The sequence below is a fragment of the Rhinolophus ferrumequinum genome, chromosome X, assembly GCF_004115265.2.
Source record: "Rhinolophus ferrumequinum isolate MPI-CBG mRhiFer1 chromosome X, mRhiFer1_v1.p, whole genome shotgun sequence".
Classification (NCBI taxonomy): Eukaryota; Metazoa; Chordata; class Mammalia; order Chiroptera; family Rhinolophidae; genus Rhinolophus; species Rhinolophus ferrumequinum.
In genome coordinates, this window is record NC_046284.1 from 115,481,477 (window position 1) to 115,502,909 (window position 21,433).

General features: G+C 36.7%; 1 protein-coding gene across 2 annotated transcripts in view; it reads right to left on the reverse strand.

The window, feature by feature from the left end:
- The window catches only part of MOSPD2 (motile sperm domain containing 2), a 44,078-nt gene that overhangs the window by 21,992 nt on the left and 653 nt on the right, over nucleotides 1-21,433 (reverse strand). For both annotated transcript variants that reach the window (XM_033115732.1, XM_033115742.1), the window contains exons 3-5: nucleotides 5,316-5,471; nucleotides 3,610-3,696; nucleotides 1,778-1,932 (exon numbers count right to left, since the gene is read on the reverse strand). In XM_033115732.1, coding sequence (XP_032971623.1) covers nucleotides 1,778-1,932; nucleotides 3,610-3,696; nucleotides 5,316-5,471 — 398 coding nt within the window. The remainder of the gene's footprint in view (nucleotides 1-1,777; nucleotides 1,933-3,609; nucleotides 3,697-5,315; nucleotides 5,472-21,433) is intronic.

The following is a 21,433-nucleotide window of genomic DNA, read 5'->3' on the forward strand; positions in this document are numbered from 1 at the left end:
AGACAGTTCAAGTTAATTCTTTACCCCTATATTTGGCAATAAAAATATTAACAATTATTTTTGATGATTCTGGGTTAATAATTAGAAAATTATACATAAAGGATAACAGAATCATGATTTATTTTTATTATATATTTAGGCATTTAGATTTAGATTTTGGGCATAAAACGACTTACTCTATCATCTAAAACTTATTGACACAGAAACTAGATTGAAAAAATCCAGGGCAATGAATTCTTAAAATATAAATAGAAATATAGAAAGATGAAAAACTCTACCACCCAAAACAACTCATCTCTAGTTCTCTCTAGTCTGTTTTTTGTTCATTTGTTTTTGCAATATCTAAGGTTTTCTTTTTGTGGCTAGGTATCATTATGATACAATCCTCTTGCCTTTTTCATTAAAAAAGGTCATTTTTCAATACTACTACAAATTCTTTATAAATACCATTAAACATACTCCATCAATTAGATACACCATAACTTACTATTTCACCATGCTGACATATGCATTTTTCTAATTTTTCACTATTTTAAATAACACTCTGAAAAGAAACATTTTGGTACACAATGCTTTTTCTGTATTCGGGATTCTTTCTTTAGAATACAAATAGGTTTCAGAAATTAGTTACCAGGCAGAGTCTGAATGTGAACACTTTAAGATTCTTAACATACCGTGTTTCCTCGAAAATAAGACCTAGCCGTACCATCAGCTCTAATGCGTCTTTTGTAGCAAAAATTAATATAAGACCCGGAATCGTAATGTATCGTATCGTATCGTATCATATCTCATTGTATCATATCATACCCAGTCTTCTAGTAAGATAAGACCAGGTCTTACATTAATTTTTGCTACAAAAAACACATTACAGCTGATTGGCTAGATCTTATATTCGGGGAAACATGGATATTATATAAGGCCCGGTCTTATGTTAAAATAAGACCGGGTCTTATATAATTTTTGCTCCAAAAGACACATTAGAGCTGATGGTCCGGCTTGGTCTTATTTTCAGGGAAACCATGGTATTTTGCCAAGTGGATTTTCAAACAGTTTTAACACTGCCCCAGGCAGGTGTGTGAATGCCACTTTACTGCTACCAGAATAAATTCTGCTACCAGAATTTATTGAATGTAAGAGACAACAGCTCTAATAAATGTGCTTATGGATGGATCCCCATCGCTGCTGAAGGGTTTGTAGTTACCACTCAGGTCACAAGCACCCAAATTAAAGACTGGTAGGTTTGATTTATTTTTTTAAACTTGGCAAAATCATTTGGGGAAAATTGGTTTCCAGTTTTCTGGAATCCAAACAAGCAAACAAAACCCCAAGAAAAATCACAAAGAGCTATATGTGCAAAACTCAGGTGAACATCTCGCAGCTGCAAAACACTGTATGAATGTAATGGTACAATAGAGAGCAGACGTTCCTTAGTATTTACTAAGTGCTTTACAGGGGTAGGTGCTGTAGGATATGAGCTTTGGGCAGAAAAGTTCAGTGACCACGTGTGCTCAGTAGCCTGTCAGCCTCCACATCCTACCTCTACATCATGTGTGTCAGACAAGGAACATTTCTAGGAAATCTACAGTTTCAGTGCCAAATACTGAAGCAAATTTCTTTGCAAATCTTACTCCATGTTTGACTTCACTCACAACACAGGAGAGCAGCGAATAAATCTGAAACATAACTTAGTTAGCTCAATTTTATAGCAATATTTGGTTAGGGAGGACAGGAAGGATGGAAGATAAACAATGATTTAGAATTAAAGAAAAATGCTTACTATGCTGTTTAGTCCAGTTTCTGACAGATCAAACATCACTGTTATAGGTTTCCCACTTTCTCTTTTAGCATAACGTTCCAACCAGAATGCAATAAGCTTCTTTTTGTCCAGTATGGTTTTATGATCTTTTATATGATACTTCACCCTGATCCAGACTTTTAGCAGAACATAAGATAAAAATAAGAAAAATGTTTATGGCATTATATTATCATTTTATACGTATATCATTCTTTCCCTTTTCATTTTTCTTCATTTATAATTCATTTTGTTTCTCAGATTAAAATATCTCTTCCTTTTTCTAAATGAGAAGTAGTGTGCACTTGAGAACCTTAAAGAGTAGCAGAAAGTTAGGAAATATCCTTCACTAGTAAGTAAGGGGGAAAAGAAAATACAAGAGAACAAACCATATTTGGTAATAAGATAAGAGTACCCTTCCCTGTGCTTAACAAAAAACAAAGTCGTCATTGCTTCTGTTGCACAATAGAAAAAATGTTCCTTGCAGAGGAAGAGGCTGGACAGAGGCACCGTGGAGGTGTGAGTGGGTGTCGTGCACGTGGGTGGAGTGTGGCAAACCATTCAGAGTGGTGGCAGCTAAGACAAAACATGAGAGGTGAAGCTAAGCAGAGACAGGGCTGGGATTTGAGGACTCTGAATGCAATACTAAGGTGTTTTGATTTTCCTGTTTACAACATCTCTCAGGCAGCAGCATAGAGAGGAGACTGGAAGAGACAGAAAGGAAACCCAACAGCTGCTGCCCTGGGAAGGCGCTGCGGGAAGGAGCTAGTGAGGGACTGAACTGAGGAAGTGCTGGTGAAACCAGACGGGTGGAGTGAAGCTATGTCAGAGGGAAGAGCCAGTGGTTTCTGGCCTGAGCTGGGCAGTATAGGGGCAGAGCAGATGGTGGGACTCGGGTGTTCAGCTGTGTGTTGTGTTGAAGGAAGCCGGCTGGTAATCAATCTGGTGGCACCCGTCAGTGGGTAGCTGGGCAGGTATGTGCACGTGGCCTGGGGACGGTGTGGGCTCAGCGCCATTCAGGGGAGGCAGCTGAAGCTGTCAAGGTACGTGAGATCACTCAAAGACACTATATCAGCTAGAAAGGAAAAGAGGCCAAAAAAGGAATGAAGCCAGGGAAGCACTTTTAAGGGACAAGTGGAAGGAGAAATGCGCAAAGACTGAGGAGAAGCCAGTGATAGGAGGCGAATGCATAGAGTACTGTTACACAGGAATAGACCACATGCCGCAGAAGGCGAGCAAGGCATGCAGTGACGTGCGCGAAGCTGCCTGGGCAGGATGTCTGCTCGAAACGGTGCTCTGACACGCCTGCCGGGCGTCAGCCTTGGTACAAACCAAGCTGGATTTTGGGCAATGGGGAGAGAAGAGAGTTGTCGGATGGCAGGGATGAGTGTTAGTGTTCCTCCTGCTATCACACAGATCGAGGAGAAAGAAAGGGGACAAGATTGGGAAACTTGAAAAGAAAAACGTCCATGTACCAACCGTCAGGGACTGTCAAAAAGATTTCCATAAAAGTACTGGGTTGAAGTTTAATGTCACAGTCAAATTAGAAAGATGATAGTGACTCTGAATTACATTACTTTGGCTGTGTTAGGGCTGCAGCATTTGCCTTTGCTGCCCGTTTGATTAGGTATAATGTAAACAGTACTATAACTACCGAGTATGAGATGCTCAGTCAAGATGGCCCTAACCGTCCCCAACTGGAGGGAACCTGCCGTGTGCTACCTACGGAGGAAGAGCTGCCTATTACTAATTCTGTGGAGCTAGACAAGTACATCTCAAAATCTTGAAAAGCCAGTCCATAAATTCAATATACTTACGTAACTTGTTGCCTTCTTTGTCATAACCGTGGAGATAAATACCTCCAATTTCCAGTAACCATCTGGGAATGGAGGATTCAGTCAGATCTAAAAAGTGATACACTTTGATGAGTAATTGTAACTTAGGGACCTTTTCAAAAAGAAAACTCACAATGTAAAAGGTACTGTTATATAGTAGCTCTGATATAAAAAAGGTAAAGTTTATTCAAACATCTGGATAGAGCATGTGGCAATAAAACAGTGTTTCTTACTAAGTAAACAAACTACATACAGATGAGAGAAATGAAAAAAAATCCATTGCCCTTTGACATGTCAGCCTTTATTTACGTAGACACATTTCCGTGGTCTGGTTGTGTTTCATATAATGATTTGCAAACAAATATTGTCACTGTTGGACAATTTCAAGAGAACACACCCATAAATATCTACAGTATAGATTCAGAATTAATGAAAAAAAATCACTATGGTTTCTTTTGCAAAATAATGTTTTTCCACAAAACCTGATATCCAGTAGAGTCTAATACATTTTATAATCTTGGGGCAAGTGGAAAATAGGAAAAGTGCTAGCTCCGTTAGCAGGAGGAACAAAGAGGGCCTATCCTGTCTCTCGTGAGGCCGAGATCCAACAGAGCAAGACAGCAAGTGCTTTTGTTCCATTTGCCAGTAGTTCCCCAAGAACTTCCGAAGATTTCTTTATCTTTCCTCACCCCCTTTACCTTATATCTGCTGTCTGCCACTAGACACAAGCAATTCTATGCAAGAAAAAAACTATTGTTAAACGTTTATTCTGTCCTTAAGTAATTTAGAAATATCAGATTTGTATTTATTTGCTTGATTAATAAATGCGTCACTGTTTACTGCGATTACCTATAGTTTTTACATTTCCAATGGAATTATTAAATACGCCCCTTCTGATGGATTCCTTCTACAAGTGTGAGGACTGGGGCGAGTGTCTGCTCGATTTATTTGTTGACTGTTTTGTATTAAGTCTCCAGACTCAGTCACTCCAGAGTTTATATTCCTCAAGGTCAGGAAGTTTTTTATACCTCATCAAAACCAGTAGTTATACCAGTTTCTTGTTAAATTTTTAGGAGGAGAGAGATAATGAGTAACCTTTTCTGAGAAGAGTTCTTTATGTGTTTGATGACTATTATAAAACCTCCCTCTAAGATTTCAAACGCCCGTTTTTGGAGAAAATTTCAGTCTTGAAGTAGGCCTTGAAATTAAGCCACTAAAAGAAGGCTGCCAAGACATCCTTGGGGATAAGCTTGCTTTTGGGGGACCTCCATTCAATTATTCTATATGGAACACCTATTAGCACAAGTAACTCTGAGGATGGAGAAAGACATAAGGCAACAACTCAGAAAGACAGGCAGAGTATCTCTAGGCCTAATAGCGAAGATGTTGTCTTGCTATTGTTTAATGGTACCGAACTAACAAGCACACATTAGGAGATTCTGCTGTGAGTGAACAGTCTGAGTGTGATTCTGTTTCCTGGTGATCTGATTTCCTCATGAATGATCTGACTTTTAAGACTTACTCATATGACACTCCTTTCAAAGTGTTATTGGGTCTGTATAATACATTATGTTCTGGTGTTTATGATGATTGCCAAGGATATTTGCAAATACACTATTAGATGAATGTAAAACAGTAACATTTATGCAGGGAATTGTATACTGTCAAGGTTAAATTGAACAGCTTACCATTGACAGACATTTCTTTCCTCCACTGAAAACTCTCATCGATCATCTTCAGTGTTTCATCTACAGCGTCATGTCTCCAGAATAAGTAACTTTCAACCCAGTTATCATCTTGTTGTAGCCTTTCAACATCACGTGGATCATATTTATCTGGCTTATCTAGGGGAAAAACAGTAATAAACATCCAAGTCAGATAAATTTTACAGTGAATAATAACAAACACTAATGCCAAAGGAGAAGAAAGACCCGGAAAACAAAGCTAAGCTATTTGAAGACAGACACAGGGATGCAGTTCGGATGAAAACGCAATTTAAAGGACTGACGGAATTTCTAAGTGTGAGGAGAATAAAGTTATCTAAAGATTGCAGGTTTACTTTAAATACTGTGTTTCCCCAAAAGTAAGACCTGATCTTATATTAATTTGTGCTCCAAAAGACATATTAGGGTTCATGTTCAGGGGATGTCATTCTGAAAACTTATGCTAGGGCTTATTTTCTGGTTAGGTCTTATTTTCGGGGAAACACGGTAAACCACTGTAGATTTTAAAAAATAAGACCATAGTAAGATATTTTGCATGACCCTCTCTAAAACTATAAACCAACATCTGGGAAGATCAATTGTGTTATCTGAACTTGAAATCCTTACCCTAGTCAATGCAAAATGAAATTTTATATGTAAAGAACTAAGTTCTACTTCAAAAGACATTTGTTTGGCAAGTATCATTTAAAAAAATGAACTGAATACAAAATGGAAACTGACCATGTATGTAGCAGTTAACATTTTCTATAACTTATTGGAATAATTGTTTTCAATAATAATTTCTCATTGTCAGCCTACATACATGCTATGTTCCTATCAATCTCTGTATCTGATAGTCTTCTTTCCACACCCTGCTCTCACTATTTTTCTATAACTGAATTTTCCTCGTCTCCTCACAGCCACCTCTGCACGTCCAAATTCTACCATCCTGCAAGACTCCTTTCAAGTGCTTCCTCTTCCATAACATTTCCCGAGCCTAGAAGTCATTCCTTCCCGCCTGTGAACAGCTACAGGACTCGAACTAAGCCTTTCTCATGGCACTTAGCACTTTCCCCCGTGAATCCGAGTCACTGGCATGCTGTCTCCCACATGGAGACAGTAACGGGCCTTCAGTAAACATTTGTTGAATGAATGCTTTACTTCTCACTTTTTATTTTCTCGCTTAATGGTACCCTCCCAGGGGACCTAGCAAGAAACTTCTGAAAATTTTCTGGCTCCTTCATCTCCAGTGTTTTTTTCATCTAATTAGTTGCGAAGTTTTATAGATTCTATCTTCTCCATTTGCTCAGCCTTATTTCAGACCCTCTGAGGTAATAATAGCTTAAAGGGCAAGAAAACAAAGTGCATTCACAGAACTATCTTCTTTGAGTCTCAGTTTCCTTATCTTTAAGCTGCTTTAGATACTCACAGGGTTGTGCAAGGATCAGATGAACATGTATATATGAAAGTAGTTGGAAGTTTAAAGCACTATAAAATATAAGAGTAGGCGCTAAAACATGCACGTGTAGAAATGCCTTTTAATATCTGGGTTCTATTTTTCTCATCTATACAATGAGTGGTTCTGTAGTAGGTAAACCTTGGAAAATGTTTTTTAGCTCTGCTATTGAAAAATTCATCAGTATTCAAAACAACTTTAATTATAAAGTTTAAACATGAGTTGGACTTAAGAGTTTACACTGTTTAGCATCAAGAGAGCCCCTGGGAGCACCTGTCCCCTGAGGAAGCACCATCTAGTTTGGCTACTGGACAGCCGTCTCCACTGGACCAGCATGGTGTTTTGTTTGAAATAACAGGCTGACTCATTCATTTTCAAGAAAATTTCTGCCAAATACCCACATCTGAATAACCACAGTTTACTTTTCAGTTGTTCTTTCAAATAAAAGAGGTGGTCTATATAAAAGATGACTAATTTAGCTGGCAACTCAAACAGGTAGAAGTGTTTAATGCATACTTCCTGATTTTGTCAGGGGTAGAGGGTGTGGACACGTGTGTTTTGGTATCTTCAGATACATATTGAGTGTCCATCTTTAGCTTCTTCCTGTAACATCTGGACTTACCAAAGGATTAATTTTCTGAAAATTTCCTAACACTTGAGGGTTCAGTTGCCTGGGGGCTGTATTTGAATGCAACAAATTATTTTGTCATAAGCACAATTACACTTGGCCTTGAGGTCCCAGACCAAGTTTTCCTCACTTTGAATGCTCAGTTTACTTTGTTTCTCTGTCTCATTCTCTCTCCCCTTAGGCCTCATCTGTCCCCACTTTTCTCCTGCCCCTCTTCTTCCACCCTCATAAGACCTCCTCCCGAATCCTCTCCTTCTCTGTATTTTCCACCCCCATAAGCCTTCCAGGGACATCGTTTTGAAAGACTTTACCTCTTCATGATTAAAGCATATAGATTAGGAAGAGATTAGTTTTGAGGAATAGAATGAAGAAATAAAATGGAGTCACTAAGTCAAGCGGCTAAATTACTAAAATTGAGTAGGCGAAGGCATGAAGAAATGATTATATTCTTGTTCTAACTAGCCTCGGAACTTAAAACCTTTGAACTTTCCAGTCCTGTGTCAATGCCTGGACTTCCAGATAAACCCTGATTGTCCTCTAAGGGACTCACGTATCCAGACCACCAGACATGACCAGACCTCCTGGCACTCATTTTCTGTATCACCTGGCATCCATCATCCAGACTTCCTGACATCTGACTGATAACTGTCTGGGACCAATCCTAGGGCTAAGAATGCAGGACTGATTCTTCTCAAGGATGGGACTTTTAAGAACTCTTTATCTTTTCTTTCTTCTTTGGAACACTTCCAGGTTTTTGCCTAGCTGTGTTCCCGTTTGCAAACTCTAAGAACCTTGAATAAATCTCGATCACTAATTTCTAGAGAAAGCCTCTAGATTCTTTGAGTTCGTTCGACAGTATTATGCACAGATATGTATGCATATGTATATACTATAATATGGTGTCCTTATTACTTTAATCTTGCTGTGGACCAATGAAAACATCATCACAAACCAACATCAATCTTAAGTGGTGAATTTTTAAGCCTCATCCTTGCCTTTCTTCAAAATAGCTCAAAGCTCATTTCAGCCACTTTGTTAAGAAATTTTAAGCACATCTGTGGTTCATTGTTTCTTTCTATTCTGTATGAATTTTGCTCTGTAGATTGATCTTATACAGTTTCCCCAAAAATAAGACCTAGCTGAACAATCAGCTCTAATGCGTCTTTTGGAGCAAAAATTTATATAAGACCCAGTCTTATATTACATAAGACTGGGTCTTATGTTATGTTATGTTATATTATATTATATTATATTATATTATATTATACCTGGTCTTATATTATAGGAAGATAAGACCGGGTCTTATATTAATTTTTGCTCCAAAAGACGCATTAGAGCTGATTGTCCGGCTAGGTCTTATTTTCGGGGAAACACGGTATTTCTACATTATACTGCCACCAGACAAATTGTAAAGTTCATACTTTGACAGAGAAAGAACTGAAGTTAAATAAATGGTAATGGTGATTCACCTCTGCAACAGACAGTACTAAATGTTCCAGGGTAAAGAGAACTCTCAGCTTTTCATCTCTCTGTCTGCTGTGCATGCGTGCACACTGACACCCCCCACACACATACATTGTTTCTCACATATACACCTTCGGAAAATTTTAAGTGTTGCAACATAAAGAGAATAGAAAAATTCACCACAGAAAATTCCATTAACTTTTTTTTCTCTCTTGGCTGGTGAAATGACCAATAGGTCAGAAACTGTGTTTTAAGGTTAACAAATATGAAAAAATTTCTAGATAGATTCAGGATACAGGGCAGAGTGATGGAATCAGAAGACCCATGGTACTATGGATAGGGAGACTGAACAAGTCACTCTGGGACTGATTTTCTTCTCTGTAAAATGGAGATATGGTCTACCTACCCACAGTCATGAAGATCAAGGACATTTTGAAAATGCTAAACACTATACAAGTAAACTTTTATTTAAATAAAATAAGTAGAAGAATAAGTAGAAAATAAGAAGAATAAGTAGAAGACTAAATTTTAATTGACCTATTAGTTAATCAGTTGAGAAAATCTTGGAAGTATATTGTAGTTATTATAAATGTGCCTAGAATTCAGATAAAGGTTGAAAAAATACTGAAGTATTCTGATAATGAAAACTAGAGACCAGTTATTAACTGGGTGTCATAATGTTCAAAAGCAGCAAATATACAACTCTTGAATATTATAGTAGTTTAAAACCTCTTAATTTCTCTAGGTCTCTTATTTCTTATTTCTCCAGCTCTCTAAGCATGGATCGACTTAAAGTTCTGGTGGGGTCCTGGATGGGCATTTGCATTAGATCAACCATTTCTATTGGCTGGATTGTGCAAATGTCAACAATGGGAGTGAATGGGAGTGATCAGGTGCCTAAACAACAAAATATTCCTTTAAGGGCATCCTCTGCTCATTGGCCACACCTACTCTGAATCTCCACTTTCCAGTGAAGCTACCTGGTAAGAGGGAGAGGCAGGTGATCTTTTAAAATGGGATTAAGCCACTAGCCAAAGTAGTGATTCTCAAAGTTCAGCAAGTATCAAAACCAGGGAGGGCTTGTTAAAACAGGGATTGGGTCCCACCCTTAAGAGTGTCAATTCAGGGATGGGATCTGAGAATCTGCATCTGTAACAAGTCCCTACAGGATGTTGGTGCTGCCCTTTGGTCCAGGGACCACACTTTGAGAACCACTGGTGTACTGCAGGGGTTGGCAAACTTTTTCTGTAACGGGCCAGATGGTAAATATCTAAATATCCTGGACTTTGAATGCCACATATGGCCTCCATTGACGATTCTTCCTTGTTTGTTGTTTTTAGCAACCCTTTAAAAATACGGGGGAAAAAACATTCTGAGCTCGAGGGCAGTACAAAAACAGGACTTTGCTGACCTCCCCTGTGGTGTAGAGAGGGAAGGTGCTTTTCTGCTTCAGCTCCTAGTCTTCAAAAGCTGGATTCATATGCTGGATATGCAAGAGACATAATATCTTAGATGATATATCGCTCGGCTCATCTATTCAGGTCTTTTTTCAATATTCTTTAATAACGTTTTATAGTTTTCTCCATAAAAGAAAAAGTCATACATTTCTTCAGTTAGATTATTAGGCAGTTTAGATATTTTTGTGTTGCTATCATGAGACAATACTGACAAGATTGGCAAACCTCATACCTATTATTTTCCTCGCCATATTAGTAACAAGGTTATTTTATATATTGTAGAATTGTAGAATAGTGGAGATCACTGTCTTTTTCCTGACTTTATGGGAATTATTTTGAAGTTTCACAATTAACATAATATTTTCCGTAGGTTTTTAGAAGATACACTTAAAGTTATGTTTTCCATGTTTGCAAAAAGTTTTGTTCGCTTTTTCATAAAGTTGAATTATAGCCAGTGTGGTTTCTCTCTATTGAAATAAACATCTTCCCTCATTTAATTTTGTTAATGCACATATGTTTGTATTGGCTTAAACAAATACAGAAAAAAGAAACAGAAACAGACCTCGTTACCTAAAGAGAAAAGAGGAGAAGGGAGTGAAGAGGCACAAGAGATGAAAGACACTTCTGAATGTTTATCTTTTTATGGTTTTGAGACAGTTGAACTGTACCTATTCAAAAATTTAATTGAGAAGCATTATGTTAATGTGGTAAATTCCTCTGCTACATTTTTTTTATTCCGAATCATCTTTGCATTCCTGGGATTAACACAACTGCTTTTGCCTTATGTGTACACATGCGTCTTTATGGTGGTGGGGCGGGGAGATTGGTCAAGATCTACCCTGTTTTCCCAAAAATAAGACCTAGCTGGACAATCAGCTCTAATGAGTCTTTTGGAGCAAAAATTAATGTAAGACCTGGTCTTATTTTACTATAATGTAACACTGGGTCTATATAACACCGGGTCTCATATTAATGTTTGCTCCAGAAGACGCATTAGAGCTCATTGTCTGGCTAGGTCTTATTTTCAGGGAAACAGGGTATGACTATCAATTCAATTTCTTTAATAGTCACTGATCTATTTAGGTGTTTTTACTTCTCATTGAAGACAATTTTTCTTTTCCCCAGAAAGTTTTACATTTAAGTTTATTAAATTACTGTGATAACACTGGTCATTGTATTATTCTCATGATTTAAGAAAATCTCTATCACATCTATAATTATTGCCTGCTTTTGTTCCTAGTGTATGTCTTTGCCTTCTTCCTTTCTTAATTGGTCATCCTAGGTTTGTCTATTTTACTAGCCCTTGCAAAAAAACAGCTTATGTTTATTATATCTACTATCTTTCCCCCATATCATTAATATCTGTTCTTATTTCCTTCCTCCTTCTTTCTTTGTATTTACTCATGTTCACTTTGTGGCCCCTTGAATTGAATCTTTAGCTGATTTTTATTAGGACCTTGTCATTCTAATGAATGCATGTAAGACCACAGATATTTTGCTGTTGCTCAGCTTTAAGTATTTTGTAATTTCCATTGTGATATCCTCTTTAACCCACAGGTTATTTAGCAAAAGTAAGAACTACAAATATTGCTAGGAAGTTGTTAGTCTATAGGTTATCTAGAGGTGTCCTATTTTAGTTTCTTAACATTTGATTTTAAGTACCTGTTTATTGTGACTTCTAATATAGTTGTTTAATGGTGTGAGAACATGTATGATCTAGCTGCTATGGAATTTCTGAGACTTATTACTTATGTAGTATGTGGTGAATGTTTGCAAAAGCTCCAAGAGCACAAATATATATTCAAAATTATGTATTCTCTATTTGTTGGGTAGGAGAGACTATAAACTCAATATACATACACATACAAACATACATATCTATTATCAACTTTGTTCATTGTAGTGGTAAAATCTGAAATCTTGAGGATTTCTTGCTTTCTTGTTCTGTGTATTTCTGAAAGAGGTTTGTTAAAATCACTCAACATGTTTGTGGATTTTTTGAGTTTCCCTTATAATTTTGGAAGTTTTTGCTTTATGTATCTTAAGGCTATACTGTAAGATACTTTTTTATGTTCCTAATTGTTGTATATTTTGGGGGTCCTTTTATTACTAGTAGCACCCCTTTTTATATGTATAAGTTTTCACCCTAAATAATATTTTGTCTAATGAAAATATAGGCAACACAGGATTACTTTTGGTTAATATTTGTTTTATACATCTTTTTCCATCTTTCTTTTTTTTTTTTTTAAGGAGGGCGCAGCTCACAGTGGCCCATGCGGGGATCAAATCCATCTCTTTATTTCTAACCTTTCTACATTAATTTATTTTAGGTTATTAGTCTCTTATAGGCAGCATGCAATTAAGATTTTAAAAATCTACTCTGGTAACAAGTATATATTTGTTTATATTTGTGGTAACTACTGATAAAGTTGGATTATTTCTGCTGTTTCACTCTGTGTTTTCTACTTACTATGCTCGTTTTTTTCCTCTTTTCCTGATTCCTGCTGTAGAGATGATGTTTTCTTCGTTCCCCTTTTCATTCTTCCACTGGTTTGGAAATTAAACATTTTATTTCTGTCTCTCAGTGGTTACCCTAAGTTTAAATATTCACACTTAATCGACAAAATCTACAGTTAATATCTCTATCCTCCTCCTGAACAAGTCTTGTAATGTTTTGCCTCAATCTCCCCTATTCCTATTATTACTGTTGTTGATTTTTTTTACTAACAACATTAATTCAGATTGTTTCTTTACTAATTTGCTTACCAGTTTCTTTGCTTTTCATTGCTCCTTGCATCCCTCTACTTCCTTTTGGGTTCTATTATTAGTAAAAGAGTCTAATAGATTTTTTATTAGCAATGGACTGTCAATCTTTGCATGCCTGAAAAAATTTTACCTTCACTCTAGACTAAATATTCTAAAAGGGCAGTTATTTTCCTTGGTTCTTTCAGAAAATTATTTCACTGTTACCTGGCGTTAACTGTTGCTGATAAGAAATCAAGTACCGGCATCAGTCTGATATTTGTTCCTTTGTAGATAATCTGTCATTTTTTCAGCAGTTGTTAGATTTTTTCTTTGTCCTTGGTGTTTTCAGTTTCATTACAATATGCCTAGGGATTAATTTATTTTTCTTTATGATGCTCAGATTTTGTTATGCTTCTTTAACCTGAGGATTTGATGTCTTTTATAAACCCTGGAAAACTATCAACTATTATGTCTTCAAATAGCACTGTCTCTATTTTTTTCCTCTGGAAGTCCTATTAGATGTATATGGGTTTCTCATATGTCTTTTATTTTCACTTACATATTTTTATGTTTTTCTCCAATGATCTTGGTACACAGTAAGTGCCTGTATAAAAACTTAAAAAAATTATCTGTAAATGTTTTATGTTAATTGTGAATACATATCAGTATAATGGGAAAAGAAGAGCTTCTGTAAATCACAGCCCAACTAGTAAAAATAAAGTAACTCATATCAAAATAGTTCTATAAATATACACCAAATCTCTATAGTCAACACAAATTCAGCGAAAATAGTTTAGATTGAAATGAAGCAATTTTTTGGTCCTCCCATTCCTTGTAAAAATGGCTGTAGGTGAAAATTTTTTTAGGAATTTCTGTGAACTCTACCCACCTCCTAGAGATCCAATCAAACCAAAATTCTTGTCAGTTTAAATTTTTACTAAAAAAAAATCATTCAAATACACATTAGTTATGAGGACTAATTTATGATCACCTGCCATATGCTAGCTCAAAAGAGAGCTAGGTATTCCAGATGCAAAAAATGAATAAAGCCTGAGCTGATCCCTTGGATGGTTCATAATCTAGAGAGCTTACGTAAAATATCCAATAGTGTAGTTACACTTTAAATGTCATTTCCTTTCCCCATCCTTTCCAGAGAGGGCAGTTGACAAGAACAATCCCTGTGTCTTGTACTCTTTACCTACAGTGTTCCTTCCATTCACTGCTGATCTTCCTGTCCTTAAAATTCTCCTGAGATCCTCTATGGTACTACAGTCTCCTGGTTCTTCTACTTCTCTAACCACTTTGTCTCCTTTGGCCTAATAAAATGAAGGCATTCCTCAAGGTTAATTGCTTAATTAAAAAAAAAAGACAAAAGACTTCTTTAAAATTAAGGGTTTACCACTAAGACCCCACCAAGGGAAAATCTAGAGGTTATACTTTAGATCAAATAATGATTCCAGATACAAGATCTGAAACTCAAAAAGGAATGGTAAATGGAAATATTAGTAAACTTATGGTAAGTAAACAAACACAGATATATAAAACAATAACAAATTGGAAGGAGGAGTGAATATGGGGAGTCAGGTAAGAACTACACAATGACCATATCTTTCAGGGAGGAGAAGAGGAAATACTCCTAACTCATTTTATGAAAACTGCATAATTTTGATGTCAAAAATGAACAACAAAAGTACAAGAGAGGAAAATTACAGGCCAGTTCGTGAATATAGTTGCAAAATTCCTAAATAAAATATTAGTTAACTGAATCCACCAATATATTTCAGACGAGATCGGGCGCGTTCAGGGTGGTATGGCCGTAGACCCACCAATATATTTCAAAAACCTGATTAATATAATCTACCATACTAACAGATTAAAAGAAAACACCAAGTGAACATCTCATTAGATACAATAAATGTGTTCAGTAGATGAAGAAAATGCATCTACCCTGTTTCCCCGAAAATAAGACCTAGCCGAACCATCAGCTCTAATGCGTCTTTTGGAGCAAAAATTAATATAAGACCTGGTCTTATATTTCAGTAAAATAAGACCAGGTCTTATATTAATTTTTGCTCCAAAAGACGCATTAGAGCTGATGGTCCAGGCTAGGTCTTATTTTTGGGGAAACACAGTAGTAAAATTCAACCATCACTCATAATGGGAACAAAACAGCAAACAACCAAAATGGCAAACCAGGAATAGAAGGAAATGTCTTCATTTTGGTAAAGGTTCTCTACAGAGATCATAGTACTTAACGGTGACATGTTCGGGGTTATCGTTCAAAGATCAGGAATAAAACAAGCAAGCTTTTATCACTACTTCTACTCAACACTGTTCTAAAGGTTCCAGCCCATGTAAAGTAAAAGCACTGAAAGATGTAAGAATTGGAAAGTTAGAACACTGTCGTTATTTCAAGGTGATATTACTATCTATGCAGAAAGCCCAAACTAATCTAGAGATATTATCAAAATTAATAAGAGCTAGCAAGGTTTCTGAATTCAATATTAATGTAAAAACTTAAATGCACTTTCTATAAACCAGCAGTCATTTAGAAAATAAATTCTTAAATGACACCATTTAAACAAAAATAATAAAAATAAAATTTTAATTAAAAAAATGCAAAATATCTGGGAATAAATTTAACAAAAATAGGTTAACCTTTATGGAGAAAATTATAAATCTTTCAACAAGAAAGACTTTAGCAGGTAGAACTATATACCAGGTTTTTGGATAGGCCAAAGTTGATTTTCTGATTTAACCCAATTCCACTCAAAATCCCAACAAAAGCTTTTTATTTTTTTCATAAACATGATAAGCTGATTCTATAATTTATATGGAAGAACAAAGGGCCACGAAGAGCCTGAAGAAGTGATTTTCATAGAAGTGGAAACCAAATGGCCCATAGAGATATGAAGAAATGCTTAATCTTGCCCGTACTCAAAGAAAGGCAAATGAGCTGACTCTGGGTGGTGAACACACAGTGTGATTTATGGATGATGTGATACAGAATTGCACACCTGAAATCTATGTAATTTTACTAACAATTGTCACCCCAATAAATTAAAAAATAAAATTAAAAAAAAAAAGATGGTAGCAAATCAAAAAAAAACACCACAATGAGATATTCCAACAGCCCTATAACATGGGAAAAAACTAACAAAGCAACAACAAAAAAATAGCAATGCCGAATTTTAGGGTCTGGAAAAACAAGGACATTCAGATACTGCTGGTTAAAATGAAAACTTGTAGTCACATTGGAAAATCGTTTGGTATTACCGTGTAGAGTATTTGCTTATTCTGTGATCCACCCGTTTCACTGTTGGGTACAAACCCTACAACAGCAGTTCTCAAACTTTTTGATCTTAGAACCCATTTTACACTCTTAAAAATAACTGAGTACCCTAAAGAGCTTGTTTGTTTATATTGGTTACATTTATCAGTAGTTACTGTACTAGTAGGTATTAAAACTGCTTTAAAAAAATTGACACGAGAACAGACCAGCACACATTCTATCAGCTGTCAGAGCAACGATATCACACTAGCGTAACCTCTGGAAAAACAACCACTGTATGCTTGTGAGAGAATGACAATGAAAAAGGAAAATGATGTTTTAGTGTTATTATGAAAATAGTTTTGACCTCTCAAACCCCTTGAAATGGTCTCAAGGAACTACAGTTCCTGCACAAACATTGAGAATCACTGCCTTAGAGAAACTCTAGATACCAGACATGCATAAGAATGTTCACAGCAGCATTGTACATAATAGTAAAACGTAGAAATAACTCAACATCCATCAACTGGTATATTCATTCTGTGCACTATTACACAGCTATAAAAAGGAATTCATGACAGTACGGTTATATTTGACAATATGAATGACTGAGCAACAAGCAAGTCATGGAAAAACATATTCAGCTTTTATTTAAAGTTTAAATGAGGTAAACTTAATAAAGTACTGGTGAGGAATACATCACAGGTGGTGAAGCTAATGAAAAGCAAGGGAATGAGTAACACCAAATGCAGGACAAGCAGCTGCCTGGGGGGGCACAGGACGGATGAAGGACAAATGCAGGACAAGCAGGGACAGGGGTACCCACCCAGGAGGTTCCATTTCTTTGGCTGAATGCTGAGTACATGGGTGTTTATTTTATTCATGTTTTACACATTCTGTACATAAAAGATATTTCTAAATTTAAAAACAATAAGACAACAAAAATTAAAAGACTAGAAAAAGTCAATGGAGAGGAAATTATTTAACTTAACAGCAATGGAAGAAACCACAAATGAATGGGAAATTGCGAATACATTCAGAGAATGAACAAAGTAACATAAACGAGAAAAACCCAAACCAATTATAAAGTCATACTAGTGAAAAAAAATTAAACTACAAGTGGATGTAAACATGAAAAGTTTACTCTCACTAGTTATCAAATGCAAAATCCAAAACCACCATCAGTTAAGAAATGAGGACACTAAATATAGGTAAGGCTGTCGTGAGACTAACACATACATATGTGCTGGTGGGAATGAATCTTGCTGCAACTTCTATAGAGGAAAGTTTAACACATACGAAACAAAGTGTCTTAAAAATACACTACTAAAACCAGTAATTCTACATTTAGACATGAGTCTGAAGGAAATAATCTGCACAAAACGTTGTATTAACAAAAAACTGGGAAGAATATAAATGTCCACAAAGGGACTATGTAAAAGATAAAACTATCTTTTATTTATAGAACAGACTATTAAATGGTAATGTAAAGTGTTGCTTACTTCATAAATATGGGGAAATAACATGTCAGTAAAAAAATGCAACACAAAATTACATACAGGATGGTCTTTTAACTATGTTTTTAAAAATGTATAGAAAAAAGACCGGAAAAAAGGCATTCTCTGTTAGTAGAGCTATCTGTGGATGGTGAGCTTATGGGGAGTTCTCAGACGTTTTTGGTATCATCCAAATTCATTTAAATGAATTCATATACATACTTGCAAAGTCAGGAAACAAACCTAAAATAACACCCCACAAACCTCTCAATAGCTCTCCAAACTGACTACATAAAGCACAAAGGCATTGCTTAGGTGTCCCAGGCTCTGGATACTCCAGGGCCCCCGTTCTTAGCCACGTGTGCTCCTCCTCCCTCCCTAGGCTCTTCGGAGTGGACTTCTGAGGGCCTCCTGAAGTGCCCCCCCCACACCCTCTCACTGCAGGGCCTTAGGTCACACTATTGGATCCGCCTGGTTCACATTTTCCACCTGGCCGAGCTCCACCATCCTCCAAAGTCCATGAGAAACACCACTTTTTCTGTGATTTTTTTTTCTCTAACTCTGTGCTAACCCAGGCACCCCAATCATATGTGATTTTCCTTATCTTTGACTCTTACAGAAATGATGGTAGCACTCTTACTACTCTTGATATAATTTGCCTTAACTTGAACAGCTCTGTTTTAACGCCTCTAACTAGATTCTAGTGGTTCAGGAAGGGGCTCTATCCTTCTTCAGCACTTTCTCTAATATTGACACACAGTTTCCCAGAATTAAGCACATACTGAGTATTTGAGGAACTGAATAAATTATTGTCACAAGGGATTAGTCTCTGGCCTTGGCCACAAGAAGGAGGAAGAGAGAACAGGAAATGTTGCTCATTTGAAACTCAGCATGGAATTTCTCACAGAAACAATGAAAAAAAAGGACCATTAATGATAAGCAATAATGGACTTGTATTTTATTCTTTTGCCAGCTGTCCATAATTGGTAATTTAATTTCTATGGAAACAGAAATGTGCTTGGGATTCCCAAGAATCTACCTTCAAAGAGTTTTTTGGAGTACAGCCAGTGCTTAAAGTGATATACTTGCAGATAGTAAATATTTTCGTTTAGGAAAAACATTACGATTGCTTAAGTCTGCCTTAAGCTCTTCTGAAACAAAATATTGTAAATGACAATAGAAAGGGTGACATGAAAGAGAAATAAGGAAAGTGGATGTTCTAAATATCTGAGTGAATTTCTAAAAAGTAAACTTGAAAGGGAGAACACAGGTAAATGAAAACCCCTTTCTGTCACCTTCCTACTCTACTTGCTGCTCTCTTTCAGGAAACAACTGAAAGTTTAAGGGGAGAAAGTATTTGAAGGTTTTTATTTCCCTTTCTCTTGCCAGTCTTTAAATTAAATTTATATTTACAACGGTTGTGCAGATAACCCACCCACGTGCATTCACACATACCCAAGTGTGTATATTTAAGGACAAAACCCTCCCTATACTTAATGCCATACTGTGCTCTACTTAGAAATAACATTTGTCTTTATGAGACATATTGTGAGGGCTGTTCTTTGCCAGATTTTGGTGGTGGAGGGAAGCCAGTTAGGAGAGCTCTTAGTACTACAGACTTGGACTAATCTCCCTATGTATATATTTAAGCACTGCTATATTCATTCAAAGAGTATGTATCGAGAACTGTGCTAGGTATACAGAGGTGAGTCCAACCTTGCCCTTAATGTCCACAGGTTGCTCAGACCTACATACGTTCTACCGGAGGAAATGAACAATAAGTAAACAAATGAACAAGATAACTACGGCCTATGGTAAGACTTGCAAAGAAGACAAAAATAAACAAGACAAGTAGGCTACTTAATAATCAGCAAAGGCTTCTCAGACACATTTAAACCAAGATGGGAAAGAAAAGAAGGTCCCAGCCATGCACACTATCTGGGTAAGAGCCTTCCGGACAGAGAGAAGTAAAAAGGTCCTGAGATGGAAACAGACTCAGTCTTTGAAGAACATAAAAGAGGCAGTGTGGCTGGTCGTGTTTTTCAAACTGTGGGTCACGTTAGTAGGTTGTGATAACAATTTAGTGGGTCACTGCATCAGGAAGTCATAGATTTTCAGAATAAGTATTCTGTAACAAACCTTTGCTTCAGTTTTGTGTGTGCATGTGTACTGGATTGCAATGTATAATACGTTTCTTAGTGTGGGCAGTGGTGAAATCTGTACTAAGCAAGTAGGAACAGGTGAGGATGGAGGAGTGGGGAAAGAATGAGTGTGTGTGCATGGCCTTGCATTGTAGGTCACTATAAAGAACTGGGATTTTTAAATTCTAAACAAAATAGGGAGGAAACGAAGAGCTTCAAGATGGGGAATGACATGACAATTTGATTAGGATGGTGTTGCCAAAAGATTACTATAGTGAAATTCAGAAGACCTGAGCACCAGCCCTTGGCCTAGCCACTAATACCAGGGATTTTAGGCAAATCATTTAATCTCTCTAACCTTACTTTCTTCATTTTAAAAATAAGAAGATTGGGGCAAGACGATCTTTAAGACCTCGTCTACTACATTTCTATGACTATATTCTTCTTCCTCGCTTGGGTGTAAGTAGAAGAGTATTGGGGAGACACTAGCTCATTATATCAAGTTCTGCGGTCTTAAAATATTATAAACTGTGTAGCTATAAGAGTCACGTTTCTATAGAAAGCAATTTTAAAATTATTTCTTTACTGGAACCAGCTGTATTATTTTAGAAGTGAGATCTCGGAGCTGAAAGTGAATCAAGTGCTTTTGCAACTCTCTGATGCAAAGTTTTGGGATGTGAAGAAAATTGACAGGGAGGGATGAAAAGGTTACTGCCCATGTCATTTGGAACAGATTTCCTTATTTGTTCTAGGTCATCAACTGACATATAATCTAAGGGCAACCTAAAATTGCAGGGAATCTCTCTGCTTAGCACTAAAGTCAACCCTAACTCCTTTCACAGTAACCAAATGACTATTGAGGCAAAATCGTCATTTTGGTTACTATGTAACCCCATGCTGGACAGTTCGATGTCCTCCTAATTGTTAATTAAGCCTCCTAATTATTCACATTTTATAGCTATGTAAAAACAGAGGCTCAGAAAAGACAAGTAAGCTAATAAGTGGCAGGGTCAGGATTAGAATAGTTATACCATATTTATATCAAATTATCCTGCATGTTTAAAAAAATTACTGTACATGGATTAAATCATCAGTTAAATACTGGACAACTCAAGTATCTGTGACATCTGGACACAGAATGTTCAAGCAATACATCAATTCTGGACTCACAGGTACTTTGCTAGGTTCAGTGTGGGATGAAAAGAACTTGTTCCAGCACTGGAGGGCCTACTCCGTGGGTAGCATGCTGGGTTGTCTGATGTAGAATTAGGCAAAATATCCAAGGAATCTGGAGCCCCAATTAAGTACACGTGAGTGAATACTATTATGGCAGTGTCCACGTTCATTTTCGTGATTGCTGCTGGTGAAAGGTCAGCAGAGGAACCGCGGATTGGACAGTGTCACCAGTACCGTGCGCTTAGCAAGTGTCCTGCAAGTTCCATAAA